This window comes from Dicentrarchus labrax, unplaced genomic scaffold (assembly GCF_905237075.1).
Source record: "Dicentrarchus labrax unplaced genomic scaffold, dlabrax2021, whole genome shotgun sequence".
Classification (NCBI taxonomy): domain Eukaryota; kingdom Metazoa; phylum Chordata; class Actinopteri; family Moronidae; genus Dicentrarchus; species Dicentrarchus labrax.
Window position 1 is genome coordinate 3297825 of NW_026136711.1, and position 17641 is coordinate 3315465.

Genomic DNA, 17641 nt, shown 5'->3' on the forward strand with positions numbered 1-17641 from the left:
TTGTCTCTCCTACCAGGTGAACCAGCTTTTAGTGAACACCAGTTGGGACAATGGTTCCGAGGTTTGGATAATGTATTACATGACACAAAACTATTTAGAGATGTAAACCTACGGTTGGATGATATAACCTGAAATTCATACCACTGACATTTAGGAACATAACCAACCTGACTTCAATTTGGTTGGTGAGAAATGCAGAATGTTTGTGGTAAATGTTCGGTTTATTGCTGTTAACAGGTTTCACTAGGCCTTAGCAACATTTGCGACATTAGCAGTGTGTTAAATCACTAGTTTCAGTCCAGTGTTTCTGTCAATCTGTTAACTTAAATCAATAACAGAAGCTTGGTAGAGATGTGTAGGATTATGATCTGTTAAAGGTGCTGATTGAGCTGATTTATAATCTGAATGGACCCCTCCACACAGTTTGCCCCCCGTGAACCATGGACTAAATTTAACCGTAATAGTGTGAATCAGAATCAGAATCAGAAATACTTTAATAATCCCAGGGGGAAATTACTTTTGTTACAACTCCAAATCTACATACAACATATATACATATATACATACACATATATATATATATATATATATATATATATATATATATATACACACAAGGTACAGTACAGTTTTGAAAATGTGCAAGAAAGAAGAAAGTGCAGAAATGGTTGTCCGTGTTTGAGGTCAGATTACAGAGAGGGGGTGTCTGACTCTCTGAGGGAGGCGTTATAGAGTTTAATGACCACAGGCAGGAATGATTTCCTGTGGCGCTCTGTGGTGCATCTGGGTGAGAGGAGTCTTCTGCTGAAGGTGCTCCTCTGCTGGGCCAGTGTCTCATAGAGAGGGTGTGAGACATTGTCTAAGATGGACTGAAGCCTAGACAGCATCCTCCTCTCTGCCACGGTCGTCAGGGTGTCCAGCTCCTCCCCCACGACATCACCGGCCCTCCTGATCAGTTTATTTAGTCTGTTGGTAACTGCGACCTTCATCCCACTGCCCCAGCATGTGACAGCGAAGAAGATCGCACTGGCCACAACAGACTCATAAAACGTCCTCAGCATCATCCGGCAGATGTTGAAGGACCTCAGCCTCCTTAGGAAAAAGAGTCGGCTTTGGCCCTTCTTGTAGACCGCCTCTGTGTTTCTGGTCCAGTCCAACTTATTATTAAAGTACACCCCCAGGTACTTATACTCCTCTACAGTGTCCACAGGGACCCCCTGGATGGAGACAGGGGTCACAGGTGTTTTTGCCCTCCTCAGATCCACTATGAGCTCCTTTGTCTTTGTCACATTGAGCTGCAGATGATTCAGCTAACTCCAAGTGACAAAGTTGCCCACCACAGTCCTGTATTCACTGTCATCACCCTTTTCAATGCAGCCAACTATTGCTGAGTCATCAGAAAACTTCTGAAGGTGGCAGGACTCGGTGCAATAGTTGAAGTCTGAGGTGAAGAGGGTGAAGAGGAAGGGAGAGAGTCCCCTGTGGGGCCCCAGTGTTGCTGACCACCCTGTCAGACACACAGTTCTGTAGGCATACGTACTGTGGTCTGCCCGTCAGGTAATCAACAATCCAGGACATGATGGGGGCCTCCACCTGCATCGCAGCCATCTTCTCACCCAGTGGAGCCGAACGGATGGTGTTGAAAGCACTGGAGAAGTCAAAGAACATGACTCTCAGTGCTCGCCGGCTTGTCCAGATGAGTGTAGACTCTGTTCAGCAGGTAGATGATGCCGTCCTCAACTCCCAGGCGGGGCTGGTAGGCGAACTGTAGTGGATCAGTGAAGGGCCTGACCATAGGCCTTAGCTGCTCCAGGACGAGCCTCTCCAGGGTCTTCATGATGTGGGAAGTCAGAGCCGAGAGAGTCTGCAGTCCTGAGGGCCGCTGGGATGCGGCTTCTTTGGCACAGGAACGAGGCAGGACGTCTTCCACAGCACAGGGACCCTCTGGAGGTGCAGGCTCAGGCTGAAGACTTGACTGAGTACTCCACACAGCTGGGGGGCACAGGCTTTAAGCACCCTGGGAAATACACAGTCAGGGCCTGCAGCTTTGCCGGAGTGGAGTCTCGTCAGCTGTCTTCTCACCAGGTCAGGCGTGAAGGACACTGTAGAGGTGACAGTTGGGGGAGGGGTGAGGTCCTCAGGTTGTGGAGGACATGATGTAGAGCAGGGGGGGACCCAACTGGTCGAGACAGACGACCACCTACCTAGAGCCGGAGGATCTGTCCTAGGTTTCTGCCTTTTAACAGGCAGTTTTTCCTTGCCCTTGTCGCCAAGTGCTTGCTCATGGTGGTACTGTTGTGTCCTGAGATAACTTCTGTTATGAATTGGCGCTATACAAATAAAATTGAATTGAATTGAGGTGGTGAGAGGCAGACAAGGGGTCTATAAGGAGGAGGAGTAGGGGGAGGTAAAGTGGCAGTTGTTGTTGGGCAGCCAGCAGCAGAGTCTTGTGGGGGAGGGGCCGCAGTATCAAACCTGTCCATCCTCTCCATAAGCCTGTCCCGTCTCGACCCTCCTATATTCCCCCGACGTTGCTTCCCTCCTCTGCATCCCCGGTGTGTTTTTCTCCAGAGTTCAGGTGGTATATCAGCTGGTCTGGCCTCTACGCTGGCCGGCATTAGCGCGATCAGCTTTTCTCCGGAGTAAACAAAGGCAGCGTGTCCCGGTGGAAGTGGCATTGATAAAATCAACATGAAAACTCTCTAAAAAAAACCTTGTTAGAGAGAGCAGAACTTCACAGAGTTAGAGTGAAAAAACAAGAACGAACAAAAAGAGAATAAAAGTTAAGAAAGTTAAAAAGCAGACTCAAAGGTTGGAGCAACCGTACAGGCAGCAAGCAGCTTTCGCGCATGCCCACAGTTAGATATACTGTTTCTGTCAGAACAACAAGGGCAGGAAGGGGTTTCAGTTTTGCCCCATATGTGAAGATTTGCTGGACCTAGTTGACAGCTTAGACAAAAAATCTGGTGCGATGGAAGTCTGCTCACCAGATGTCAGCTGATCTTTCATTGCATTGCACTTTCCTATCTAGTCCATGCTCCTTGCCGGCTCGTACTTCCTCCTGAACAAGATGTTGCTGCTCTTTGCCCTGGATGCTCTCAACCCTGGTTGCCAGGAAGTAGCCTATGCCCTCACACCCTGTTGCTACGGACCCCATCGGTGCCTTCTGTCTCAGCTGTGACTCAGCCCCTTCCAGTGATTTGCCTGCACTCCATTTCCTGCCTGTTCGAACCTGGACGCCACTTCCCTGATCTCTGGATTCTCTGTACTGGAGAGCTTCTTGTGTCTGTGACAGCATAAAGATAGTATATGATAATGTAGTATGTATAGTTTTTTGTTGTTGTTTTGCTGATCTGATCCGTGACAAACCGTGATACGATCTGAACCGTGAGTTTTGTGCTCTGTAGTTAAAGTGGATCTGCCCTACTGTGTGCTACCTGTGGAATACTTCTTGTTTGCCTATATTTTCTCACATTTAAGCGGAAAAATAACATAGCTCTGTCCTGTCAGCTCTGGGTGGCTTTGTCCTCCCCAAGGCAGAGAAGTGAAAGACCGGATAAGGGGGAAGTCTTTAGTGACTGACTCACTGCTCAGAGTACACAAATGGCCCTTTGAGTTGGACACATTAAGATGAGCAAGACAGCAGTTCAGTTTTCTCTGGATGTTGGACGGGGAGGTTGTATTGAGTGTGTGTGTGTGTGTGTGTGTGTGTGTGTGTGTGTGTGTGTGTGTGTGTGTGTGTGTGTGTGTGTGTGTGTGTGTGTGTGTGTGTGTGTGTGTGTGTGTGTGTGTGTGTGTGTGTGTGTGTGTGTGTGTGTGTGTGTGTGTGTGTGTGTGTGTGTGCGTGTTGTGCTGCGCCCTGTGTGTGTGTGTGTGTGAGTGTGTGCGTGCGTATGCTTGGATGAGAGACAGAGTTCACCGTAGTGTTCTAACTGTGAGCGCCAAGCTCAGCTTTCACTGAGGAGTTTGTGTGAAAATACATGTATGTCCATGCTGACTCTATGAATTTGTCACATTGATCATCCATTGCTGGAACAATCAAAGCTTTTTGTAATCTCTTTGACAGACTATAAGTGAGTACAGTGTAATCATAACTATAAAGAGAAGTTTCAAATTGTAGTTAACCAGAATGGTCCTTTAAAGCTGCAGTAGAGAATTTTACACTGTAAAAATGTAAGACAGATAATCTGTGAAAAAAAATCAGGTTCCTCTGGCTCCTGATGGCATTTGTAAGAATCCAACAGGCCTGAATGAAAACAACCAATCAAAGTCGAGAAAGATAAAAAGACACTTTGGGTTGGTGGCTCGAAGATAGTTCATTGTTGAGTCTCATTCAGAGGGCGCTTTGGGACTCTGGGAATAAGACTCAATAATTAACTATCTTCGAGCTACCAACCCAAAGTGTCTTTTTATCTTTCTTGGCTCTGATTAATTGTTTTTGTTCATGACCAGTGGATTCTTTTTTTTTTTCCCCACAGATTATCTGTGTCATGTTCTACTGTCAGGATATAGTGAAAGTTTCAGCAATATTGACAAAATGTTTTTGCAGTTACCTACTGCAGAGTGATAGTTTAACAAGTTGAGATCTGAGTGTGCTGATAGTAATATGTAGCTGTGATGTTCTTTTCAGACTCCTGGATGTTGGAGTGAGGAAACAGGAGAGAAGAGGAGCACCCACCAGCGTTCTGCATCCTGGGGCAGCGCCGACCAGCTCAAAGAGGCATGAATGCAAATACAAACACATTTAGGCCAAACTAGGCCAATCACAAGTTTGATTTGATGAATTCGAAAATGATCACAAACCACCAGTAAACATTATACTATAAGGTAAAACATATGCTCCTACCAATGGACCGCGTGTGCTTGCATATCATTTTGCACATAAATCCTATTGGTAACAGTAGGGCTGTGTGATATGATCAAAATTTTATATCCCGATATAGGTAATTTCTAGTCCTAGTCCGATTAATCGCATTAAGGTCATAGTTAACTCGCAATTAATCGCACATTTTTATCTATTCTGAATGTCCCTTGATTTCTTTTTGTCCCTTTATTTTTTTCTCATTTTAATGCTCTTATCAACATGGAAAAGTGGATCGGCTTGCTTTGTGCAAATGTTGTTTTTATTGAAAACAACATTGGCATATACTGTAGTGTTCAGTTTCACACTAACATTCTCACTTGGAGCAAATAATCTCTCACACAATGTAACACTGTCCATCAATAAAAGGGTGGAAAAAAAAAAAAACACAACAGCCCCTTTAACAGCCCTTTCTAAGGGATCAAAACAGGGCGATACAAAATAAAATTACAAAGTGCACATGTAAGGTAAACTAGGACTCAGCCTATAGTGCAGTTAAACCATGGCTTAATACTTTTCTCAAGTTTGCTTTGAACATAGCAGTCAGACTACTGCTCTTTATTCACCAGAGGCTCATCAACCCAGCCTCTTATTTCAGAAAGAATGAACAGTAATGGTTACCAATAAAAGGTAAGCCTACTACTTCTTTGCTTTGAGCCAGTTACTCAAACAGACAAGCCTGTTGACATTTTCAGACAACAAGGAATCCATCCATTTCGGCGTCTCGCACTCGCCATCTACTCAAAACGTAACGTCTACCACTCTTAAACAAGTGTGTGCGGCGTGCCTGTTGTTTTGTTTCCGGTCTAGCTAGATCCGGTGTGGTGTTGTAGTTTTTTTAACGTTACTAATTGTTGAAACAGCATGTGAAAAAAACTACAAATTGTGCTAGGCGTTAATCTTGCGATAAAAAAATTTACGCCATTAAAATTGGTTTGCGTTAACGCCGTTAATAACGCGTTAAACTGACACCACTAGTAATTTCATAACCTATAAGTTAACGATACATATCACAATACAGCACATTTTTTGTAAATTTAAAAAAAAAAAAGGTTTATATTTAAAATTACCATAAGGAAAGGCCTGTTTATTATTACCTTTGAATACTCAACAGTGTTTCCTCTTTTAGCAGTGGGAGCAGGCCCGTCCGAACACCACCCCCCGTCCCGTCACGCTGGCAAACGTTTTTAGTATGAAACAGAACTGACACTTCGCTGCGACACAAACAAATATATTTACCGTTTTAATGTTTCCAGATGTTTGCTATCAGGACGTTGAGCTGAGAACTGACAAGTTAAACGTTGTCCAATTAAAACGGACCCACCGCGCTGACGTTTTTGGTGGAGCTGTTAGTTTAATAGTCGACTTGGAAGAAAGCGAACATTGACAATAAGCTACATCAACACAACAGTATGTGGAGTTAAACTGGACAGCCCCAATAACCTCTGAATAGTTCTACTTGTGGTTAAATTGCAATGTGAGCGGCAGCCAACGGGGGTGCATTATGTCGGCAGGATAATTTAAAAGGCAACCGTGACTACATTGTGCGTCTGCCCCATTTCTGATACCGTGGCGGCAGAAATTTAACAGCGGCCGGCCGGTGCTCCAAAATCAACATAGAGGAAACACTGCTCAATGTGAAAATGTTTATTCAAGCATGTAACAAAATATACAAAAATGAATGCATAAAATCTTTTCAACAATTTTCAGCTACGTCTATGAGACAGAAGTAGTTTTTTTTTTTAGGTACGAGCTCCTCTTTCTGTCTTGGCTGGTTGGAGTCCTCCTTTTCATAATGTGCCCGTTCTGTGTCACGTTCGCTGTCTTTCATGTTTGTTTGTGTTGCTTCCATGGAAATTTCCTGCTATGGCAGAAGCATGAATTGATAAATTGTATTGGTTGATTAAGATGATTAAACTTTCTGCCCTTCACCGGTTGTGGAATGCCTCGTATGAGGTGCTATTCTAACCACATTCTCAAATCCAATCGCACACAGACCGTAAATTAACAGTGTCTTGAGTCTGGGTTTAATTCGGCACATATTTAATCCATCTACCAGCACTTACTTCAGTGATAAATAATAATTTATGAAACGGCCCGCCTCACATTCCCACACTCTTCTCCCACTTACAACAGAGGTTGTAGTGAGTTGAGGCAACAAAAAGTTTATGTTTATGGATTATATTGATGCTGTATGGACAGGAAGGCACACCCTTAAGTATGTGTTTGTAGATTAGTTACGGACATGTAAGGTATTGTTAAAATGTCTTATTTCTTAGAGGGAGTTTGGCGTAACATTTTCCCTGGACGTGCAGAACACAAGGAAAAACTCATATTTTTATGTACCGTAATTTCCAGACTATTGAGCGCACCTGAATATAAGCCACACCAACTAAATTTAAAAAAAAAAAAAAAATTGTACATATATAGGCCGCACTGGTCTATAAGCCCCAGGTGTCCACGTTGTAACGAGATATTTACACAGATTTAAAAAAAAAAAATTTAATTAAATAAATGCTGCCGTCTCCAACGTCTCACCATTGATTCATTGATGCCAAGCTTACGTGCAGCAGCTCTTCTTCGACAGCCAGATCGATTGCCTTTAACTTAAAAGCTGCATCATGTGCATTTCTTCTTGTGTTTGCCATGATGAGGGTGTGTGCATGATGCGCAAAATGACTGAATGAATTGAATTAATTCAAACTGAATGAATTCAAAACACAATCAAACTAGCGTCTTCCTCTCATTATTCCTCTTCCTCTTCCACCTGTCTGTCTCGCTCTTGCGCTTCCTGCTAGAGCGCCCCCTGGAGGACGTTAGCCCGTAAAAATCTATAGATTAGCCACATCATTGTTTAAGCCGCAGGGTTCAAAGCGTGTGGAAAAAGTAGCGGCTTATAGTCCGGAAATTACGGTACATTAGTGCAATAAACTTAGATTTATAATGAAAGAGCATCTACACTGGTCATGATCAAAACAGAAAAAATGTGACATCTGTACATTATTGTCACATTATGCCACGTTGTGAATTGAATTAAAAGTAAATGTATAATAATTGTAATGGGCACTCATCTGACAGAAATAATACAGCAGTATTTTCTAACAATGGACAGATGATGCAGTGCCTATGTTGACTAAGAAGCAAGAACATCTCATTTTGTTAAACTCCTGTCTCCTCGACTCCTCCACTCTCATCTCTGGTGGGAGGGACTAGAGAGGGATTGAGGATGTACAAACTGGGGAATGACAAAGGCCTACTGAATCCATGGCCACATTATACATCCCATTTACATCCTCTAAAGCATTATGGGAACTGTAGTTTCAAAATGTATAGCTTCAGACTTTGAAAACCCCCAACCCTTTAAAGTGTTACTTACTCATACTGAAAGGTATTATTACTAACCTTACAGTTGTGACCAAAATTATTAGCCCCCCAGGAATTATGGAACATTCTCCTAAAATTCTTCCCAATGTTTGTAGCATTGATAAAACTCGATATAATCAAACATTCACCAGTGCTTTTTGGTTGCTTTTGGTACATTTTGGAATATAAAATAACATTTTAGGGTTGCTTTATATCAAATATAGAGAAAAATGGGGATGTGAAAAATATTAGCCCCCATGATGGGGTGGTCAATAATATTTCCCCCCATGTGAATTCTTGCCTTCAAAAACACACCTAATTAACCAATCAGCTTTCAAACCACACCTGTGCAGTCAATTGGCTTCCTAACAACACCTGATCATTCAATCAGCATAAAAGGACTCCAAGGAACAGGGCACTTGCACACATTATTGAGAGGGACTACTTTTACTCACCATGCCAAAGACAAAGGAAATCAGTCTTGAGCTCAGAAAGAAGATAATGGAGGCTTATGATAAGGGGGAAGGCTATACTGCCATTTCCAAGCGTTTCACAGTGTCTAGAACCGCTGTACATTGCATCATTGGCAAGTACAAGGAGACAAATTCTGTAAGAAACAAACCTGGGCGTGGTCGTAAGCTCAAGATTTCAAGAACTCTAGAGAGGAAAATTGTCAGAGATGTCGGCAAGAATCCCCGGACATCTGCCAAGATGATTGTTGCTGACCTGGCCTCTTCTGGAGTTGATGTTTCAAGGAGCACAGTTGTGAGGGCTCTCCATCGTGGTGGGCTTCAGGGCCATCGTCCAAGAAGAACCCATTTACTCAAAGAGCAGCACTTCAAAGCCAGACTGAGGTTTGCCCATGAACATTTGAAAGGTAACGATGAGTTTTGGAAGTCTGTGTTTTGGTCTGATGTGACTAAACTGGAATTGTTTGGGCACATGGATGTTGCTTATGTTTGGCGAAGAAAGGGAGAGGCCTTGAACCCTAAGAACACAGTTCCCACAGTTAAACATGGTGGTGGGAGCATCATGCTGTGGGGCTGTTTTGTAGCCTCAGGCACAGGGAGCCTTGTTCGGGTGCATGGCATCATGAAAAAAGAAAATGATGTTGACAATCTGCTCGTAGTCTATCCTCAGGTCGTCGCTGGGCCTTCCAACAAGACAATGACCCAAAGCACACATCGAAATTGGTCCAACAGTTCCTGAAGGATACCAAAACCAAGGTCCTGGAGTGGCCCGCACAGAGCCCAGACCTCAATCCTATTGAGAATCTGTGGCGGGTGCTCAAAGTGAATGTCCATGCTCGGAAACCACACAATTTGGACCAGCTGGAACAATTTGCAATGGAAGAATGGGCCGAAATCCCTCAGGAGACCTGTGCCAGCCTAGTGAAGAACTACTCTAAGAGGTTGTTGTCAGTTGTGGCTCAGAAAGGGTACACTATTGACTATTAATGGCCAGGGGGCTAATAATTTTGGATTTCTCATTTTGCGCTTTTTTGTTTCAACTCATTGTATCAATAAAATATCCTAATCAAACTTGACAACTTTTGTCTTTGTAGTGTATTTGTTTCCAAAATAACAAACACGTGTTGTTAATGGCCATTTCCATGGAGAAATCAAGAGTTTTGTCTAATTTCATATGGGGGGGGGCTAATAATTTTGGTCACAACTGTACTTTTACGCCTTTGAAATTCCCCTTACACTGTGTACACACAATCACTAGGCCTCTGCATTTGTAGCGATACCTGTTTCTTACCTATGTTCTCATCTCTCGGTGGCACTGTTGATGATGACATGATGAAACATGGTGAATTCTTTGACCTATCAAACCTACACGCTTTCCATGTGAAATGATGAGGAGCTGTACCCAGCACGGCACTATCGGCCCCTCTCAGCTCCACCCTGCTGATACTCAGCAGCAGCAGGGAGGTGGCAGATAACGCTATCTCACTCTTAACTACTCACTTCCCCTCTTTGAAACGGCCATAACCCGCTGCAATTTATGGTCAGCCAAGCCCAATCTGGCTCCTCTCCGCCTCCTGCACTCCAGCAGCGGAGTGAACAATAAGGGCTGGCCAGATGACAGCTCAGCCCTCACTAATGTGTGCACAGCCACGTTACTGAGTTACAGGGCTGCAGAGGAGGAGCAGTGCTGGCACCCATTCTACTGATGTCAATAGATAACCAACAAGGAGCAAGAGGAGACGGGGGGGCGCTGCTGCTGCTGCTTCATCATTTATTATGTTTTTTTAGTCAAAGTAAACCTTGTCTTGGCTCTTGTCATAGTTTTTAAAAAAGTGACTCGTATGCTGATGTAACAGTGCTATCCATTTGTCTCGTAAACCCCCAGCCTGAGTTGGAAAGTTTAAATTTCGCAGCTATCTTGTGACATTTCACCGAGACAACACCCCCTTTTGTTCGTAATTTCAGCCGTCCAGCTCGGGGTACCTCACAGTACATCGAGCTAAACGAGGACGAACATACGACCCGCAAGTTGGTCGTTTTAATGTCGATTTTAAATGCTCTTACACACTTGTTTACATTGCTGCTTTAGTCCGGTCACCAATTTATGCATTGCACGTTGTTGCTGTGCGTGCAATACAATGTAAAGTTTTGTTTTCGAGCTGGTTTGCTAAATAGGCTAATGTAGCTAACAATAACACTAGCCTGCCACTGCCCCTGGTGGTCCCTGGAGGCCCCTGGTGGCTCCTGGTGGCTCCTGGTGGCCCCTGGTGGCCGCTGGTGGCTCGAGACAAACACTTGTTGAAATTGAAATAGGCGAAAATGGCAAAATATTATTGAAATATAAGACTTGCAATAACGGAATTACTTGAAATGTGTTTCTGTAGAAAAACATTATTATTATTTCACATTGAGCTTGTTTAGATGAGCCACAAGCAATAATAAGACAGCTGCTGCACTGGTGGCGTCCATGTTCTTTCCGACTCGTAATGCCCAAAGACAAATGGAACACTATAAGTGGTACAAGCCAGGCAATGACGTCACATTCTCGCGGCAGAGCAACTCGGGCGGGGGATTTACAAGACAAATGGATAGCACCATAAGTCTAAGCACTAGGAAATTATCTTTGACTTCCTGTCTAGAACCAGGAAGCGGGTGCACATGCCATCACAAAACACAGCTTAGGAAGAGGATTAGGGCCACATTAGAACATTTTATTTGAGTTCTGAGTATAAAAGTCAAAATTCAGAGTTTCTCAGCTCTGATTGGTTGTTTTTGTCCAGCACTAGGAGGAGCCAGAGGAACCAGATTGTTGCACAGATTATCTGTCTCATGTACTGATGTGAGGGTGAAAGTTTCAGCAAATGTGACAAAACGTTATTTTTATAAAAGATACCTACTGCAGCTTTAATGTGTAACTTGAAAACTGACAATTTCCCATCGCAAGTTCTTATGAACAAGGCAATCTTCAAATTCCTCGTTTTGTCAGAAGCTCTGTGCTTCCTGTATTTTTGCACCAGTTGCATCTGTTTGATTTTATTCCTTTGGATACTTATTTGTGTGTTTAACTGATATATGTAATTGCTATGAAAGGGACAACATTTAGCTGAGACTGTACACTTCAAAAACTGCCGTTTAAGCCAAATATTCTTAAATATAATCACATTTTCTTGTATTGAGCAAAAACTGCCAGTGGGGTAAGACAATTTTGCCAGCCATTGAAAGACTTTTGGACTAAAACTAGGAAAAAAAAGTTAAAAAAAAAAAAAATTAGCAAGTTGTGCTTATCACAAGCAATGAAAACTCAGTTATTTAAGATAAACATATCTTAATATAACAAAAAATAAGTATTTTGTTCACATTATTTTATGATCTTATTAATCTAAGATTCATATTTTCTCCAAACTTTGTCTTGACTCTGTCTTAAATGAAGGCACCAGAAGCATTCTTATTTTTATCACTTTTATTGAAACAATGAAAAATTAAACAGCTGCTTCATTTACAACACTGGGACAAGACTACTTTCTCTTAAACTGAGACATTGTCCCGGTGGTCTTACTCTTAAAATATAATGCTGTTGTTCCTCTGCTGGGATATTATGCAAACTATTTTTATAACTTGTTACTTGCTTAATCTAGCTCAAAATTACCTGTAATATCTTACTTTAGTTAGATATATTTTCTTAGACCCAGATGTTTCTAATGCAAAACACAAGATTATTTTTCTTTTAGACAGCAAATGAGACGCATTTCCCAGAAAAGGATTTTTTACCTTCTTGAAATAAATGTTTTGCAGTGTAGACACTGTTGACCGCTCAATGCAGTTAAATGTCAGAACCTGAGAAGTGCATGGCACGAGAGGCAAACAAAAACTTGCAGGACTGTACTGTTTAACTGGTTCAGTGGCCCAAATATTGGGATCGCATAACAGCCGTTTTACACATAGCCTGCATTGAATAGTACTGCATGTGTTGTGTTTCTACAGTAAAGAGGTCAGGACTGTGTCTGACACATACACACACACACGCCACTTCAAACTGGATAAACAGTCAATGTATGACAGACAACCACAATGCTGATGCATGTACAAAGGGGATATGCTGTAATGGTATGTTCCCACCAAAAGCTAGGAAGTATTTGCCTTGCATCACTCGCGGGATCATTTATATTTACTCGTGTAACTGAAGGGTGTAACATGAGGAAAATATTCACCCTTTAATCTGGCTCCCAACAGTGGTATGAGCCTAAAATAAATTAATGTCAATAAACGGATCAAAATGATGCTGAGATGATAACATCATGATGGCAATTTGTAAAATGTCCGAATTTATACTTTGTCGGGTCTGTGCACAAGATGACGAGCAAACAACTTTTAAAATGCTTGGTTTTTTTTTAACCGAGTTCGGATTGATCAGGGCTATACTAACAGGTAGTCCACTTTCCTTTTTTACTTTTCTCTAGTCTCTGTATAAATATGAAGTAGTATCAGAGCGCTGGGTGCACACAGATGAATACAAGTGGGGGTGGCGCCTCTGTGACCCGCAGCAGGCAGGTTGATTAGAGAGAGCGCAGATACATTTTTTATCCCAAAAGTTTAAAAAATAAACCCAGAGCTCTCTTGCCAGTAAACATCTCCAGATCAGAGTAGAATCTGGTGTGACTACGGCTGTTTATTTCTCCAGAAGCTCCGGTTCTGACCCCTGGCTCTCTTCTGCAGAGCTCCCTGGGTTCCAAGCTCTGTCTCTCTGCTCCTTCCCATACAAAAACCCCCACTTGCCCAGATTTTTAGTTTAGAAGTTCAATATTTTCAACTCGCACAAAATTGCTGTTTATCTGGGCCTTTGTATTGACTTTGTATGTAATCTACTTGCACACAACATTATAGTCGCTTTTGATAAGACTCGGAAGATTCAGTTGGCAGGATGGTTTTTTTTTTGTCTTTTATAAAACTAATCTTACCACCGCTTACTAACACATCACTGTTTTCATCAGCGGATGGTGTTTGCTCAGTTGTCATGTCATATTTCCACCAAATATGCCATATTAGCTGAAACTTTCTCTATATCCTGACAGTAGTACATGAGACAGATAATCTGTGAAACAATCTGGTTCCTCTGGTTCCTCCTAGTGCTCCTAATGGTATTTGCAAGAATCCACCAGGCCTGAACAAAAACAACCAATCAGAGTAGAGAAAGATAAAAAGATGCTTTGGGTTGGAAGCTTGAAGATAGTTGATTGTTAAGTCTCATTCCAAGGGTCCCAAAACATCTGTATTTGACGCCATGGGATTGAGACTTTCTTGGCTCTATTTATTTATAATTTACGAATGAATTCATTTTTATAACTTCCTGGTCCGCCTGCCTGTCAAATGTGTATGTCCTTCCTCTGTCTCATGTCTCCTATGTGTTCTCCTCCTCTCCTATTTGACTCCAGCAGATCGCGAAGCTCCGGCAGCAGCTCCAGCGCAGTAAACAAGGAGGACGGCACAGTAAAGACAAGGACCGGCTGTCCCCCCTCCAATACAACCCCATCACCTACACCGCCTTCACCAGCACCACCAACCACACTTCGACAACCAGCCACGTTCAGGTAAACGCTCTGCCTGAAAAATTCACAACAGTGTCACATCAAGGTAAAACAACCAATCAGAGCTGAGAAAGATATAAAGACTCTTTGGGTTGGAAGCTTGAAAATAGCAGATTGTTGAGTCTCAGTCCCAGGCTGTGCTAACTGGGTGACAAATACATTGTATTTCCTGTAAGATGAAAAGCTTTTAATGTATAACAGCAACAGGATGAAAAACAGTAACTTTACACCTCTCCATACAGCTGAAGTAAACAGTAAAATATGAACACGAAGAACTATCTGGAAGTCGGCGTTGAAAACTGTTAGTAAAAGGACAGGCAGACATGCTTTTTCTTAAACGTGCAGTAGGTCCATCGGGCCTCGATGCAAACAATCAGTCAGAGCCAAGAAAGATAGTTGATAGTTGATAGTTGAGTCTCATTCCCAGACGCTGTGGGATCCTGGAAATAAGACTCAACAATCAACTATATTCAAGCTTCCAACCCACCGCATCTTTCTATCTTTCTCATCTCTGATTGATTGTTTGCGCTCAGGCCCGGTGGATTTTTGCAAATGCCATTTAGAGCACTAGAGCGAACCAGAGTAATCAGATTCCGTAACAGATTATCTGTCTCATGTACTACAGTCAGGATATAGTGAAAGTTTCAGCAAATATGACAAAAAAATTTTTTTAACTGCAGCTTTAATTCTGTGTGTGTGTTCGTTCTGCAGCGGTTTTCCATGTCGAAGTCGGCCCAGATGCCGCTGTCCAACATCACAGTGCCAAAGCCCTCCATCTCCAGGGTGCCCAGCAGCATGGAGGGCATCAACCACGAGCTGGAGAAGGTCTTCATCAAAGACAACGGAGAGAAGGAGGAGCTTAAAGTGGGGCTCCGTTCCATTTCGGTTCTAATTCTTGTAAGTTTGGACTCATCTTGTTTCAGCTCTGACTAGTTTCTCTTCCCCTCTGTCTTTCTCCTGTTTTGACTCTGCAGTCCCTGGAGGTTCCCGATGGGCGGCGGGCACCCTTCCCTCCCCAGCAGCGCAGCAGCAGCACCCGCAGCGTGGACACCCAGACTCCCTCAGCCCCCGGTCGGTCCAGCAGCTGCTCCAGCCTGTCACCCTGCCCATCCCCCGCCTGCCCACCAGGATCACACGACGGCAGTCCTTACTCCACGGAGGACCTACTGTACGACCGGGATAAAGGTAAAAGACATCACATTATTGTTGAAGTACTGGCCACGGGGGTCACTGGGGTCATGTTGTTAGACTAGTCCACTCATAACCACATATTTCTGGTGGATCTATGGAGACTTTGTAATTTTAGAAACCAATGCATTAAATTAAATCCAAGGCAGACTGAATTGGTACGTGTATGTCTACTTTTACCAGTTTTATGTCCCACAGCAGTGATTTCCACTGGCTTTGTTATTTTTACTTTTATTGCATTGTTAGCTACATTTCAAGAAAAGAATAAGGAGAATTATGTTTCCAACAACAGTGCTGAAGGCACGCTAACTTTAATTAGCATGCCTCTTTTGACTGCTTAAAATATGGACTTTATATTATGAGAAGCAATGTGGCACAATCCATTGAGATTTAGGAAAGTGGGCTGAAAAGCTCTGGATTCTCATTTAAATAAAGAAAAGTGCTCCCACTATGAAGACACTTGCCATATATGTTTTATTAGCTGTGGCATATTATTGTAGCTAACGCGCACAGAATATTGCTCAATATTTAAAGGATAAGTTGGGTGATGCAAATGCAGTTTGGTTCGATCCCCAGTTCCTCCCACCACATGTCTCAAGAAGTATTCTTGAGCAAGATACTGAACCCCGAATTGTCCTTTGGACACAAAGTTTGTGAATGTGTATGAATATATTAGTTTCTGTTTGATGGGCCATCACTGAGTGAATGTGTGTGAAAGGGTGAATGTGGCACGTAGTGTAAAAGTGCTTTGAATGGTTGGAAGACTAGAAAGGCGCTATACAAGTACAGGTCCATTTACCATCCATTTTAGTTTTCCAATCATGGATTAAAATTACACCTTATCCTGTAAATAATCCATGTTTTGTTCTGGAAAATTTTAATTGCTTTCACTCAGATCTTGAACCTGGCCCATGTGACCAGACAGCATTGCGTCTATTTTTTCTGGAGCCACAAGCAGAATTCTCACCAAACTCTAGTGAAAAATGTTCTTGTTGTCGGGGTTTATAAATATATGCAGAGCAATGTTAACTGTATGTGCAACAAACACTTTCTATTTCTTCTTTTAATAGGCCAATAGATGAGAAGAGGAATTTGATGTAAAATAAAATTAATTCTACTTAAATTGAACTGTTGGCCAAATTCATGTTATAGTTAGAGGAAAACTGTAGTAAACTGTACTCAATTCAATGAATAGTATTGAATATTTTCCACATAGTTCTGTATGTCCATAGTGACACTGTGGGCCTTGATACATCATTGTAGAAAACATTCTGAGTATGTAGACAGTAGATTTGTGTGATTTGAACATCTGCCTGTGGAGATTCTACACCAAGTAACCCAGAGAATAAAAAACTGGACGTTAAAAATGTCAGGAATCAGCGGGGTTCGACATGACCCATGACCCCTGGCCACAGAAACTTACTCTGACCACCAAATACGGACATGGACACAAAGTTTGAGTGTGAGCTCATGTTTCAGTGTAATAGTTACTGAAGGGCAGCTTCTACTCTTCCTAGCCGAGTTCATCTAGACTGTGAACAGCTAGCTAGTTAGCAGCTAACGCTGCGAGTCATTGTGATTTTCTTTTCGCAGATAAGATGCAATCCTTAGTCTGATCGCTTATTCTACCTGTGGCTTCCAGCTCTACAGATCCAAAACTTTGGTTTAGGTTATTGTAATTGTTTTTAGCCTGACTTGTAATGCTAGCTGCTAACTAGCTAATGCTCCTCTCTCTTCCATTCTCTCTCTAACCCTAACTGGTCGAGGTGGCCAGCTACAGTCTGAACTTATGCTATCTACCATCTACTACTGTTGAGTAGTTTAATCTTCAGCAATGCATCATATTCTGTTAGATCATCATATATTTGTACTACTTGAGAATTTACAGTATGATGTTTTAGACAAAATAATATATATATTTCTTCAGTTTCTTGTTCATTTTAATGCCTGGTACAACTAAAGGTACATTTGTTTGGACAAATATAATGATACCAACAAAACTAGCTCATAAGAGTTTAATTTAAGAGCTGATATCTAGCCATGTTCTATGGTTTCCTTGATAATAACCAAAATCACTTAAGTTCTTACATCAATAGCTAGGGCATTGTACTGCCAAAAACAGTTCTGTTAGGCATTCCATGTTTTCTTTTCTCTGTTTTAGTCACATGATACACACA

The 17641-nt window shown here is 42.3% G+C and overlaps 1 protein-coding gene across 2 annotated transcripts in view; it reads left to right on the top strand.

Moving 5' to 3' along the window:
- Positions 1-17641, top strand: part of glcci1a (glucocorticoid induced 1a) — a 39481-nt gene that overhangs the window by 15754 nt on the left and 6086 nt on the right. The window contains exons 3-6 of one of the 2 annotated variants that reach the window (XM_051415339.1): positions 4631-4720; positions 14124-14279; positions 14988-15140; positions 15251-15461. In XM_051415339.1, coding sequence (XP_051271299.1) covers positions 4631-4720; positions 14124-14279; positions 14988-15140; positions 15251-15461 — 610 coding nt within the window. The remainder of the gene's footprint in view (positions 1-4630; positions 4721-14123; positions 14280-14987; positions 15141-15250; positions 15462-17641) is intronic. The other variant, XM_051415340.1, reaches the window with a different exon arrangement.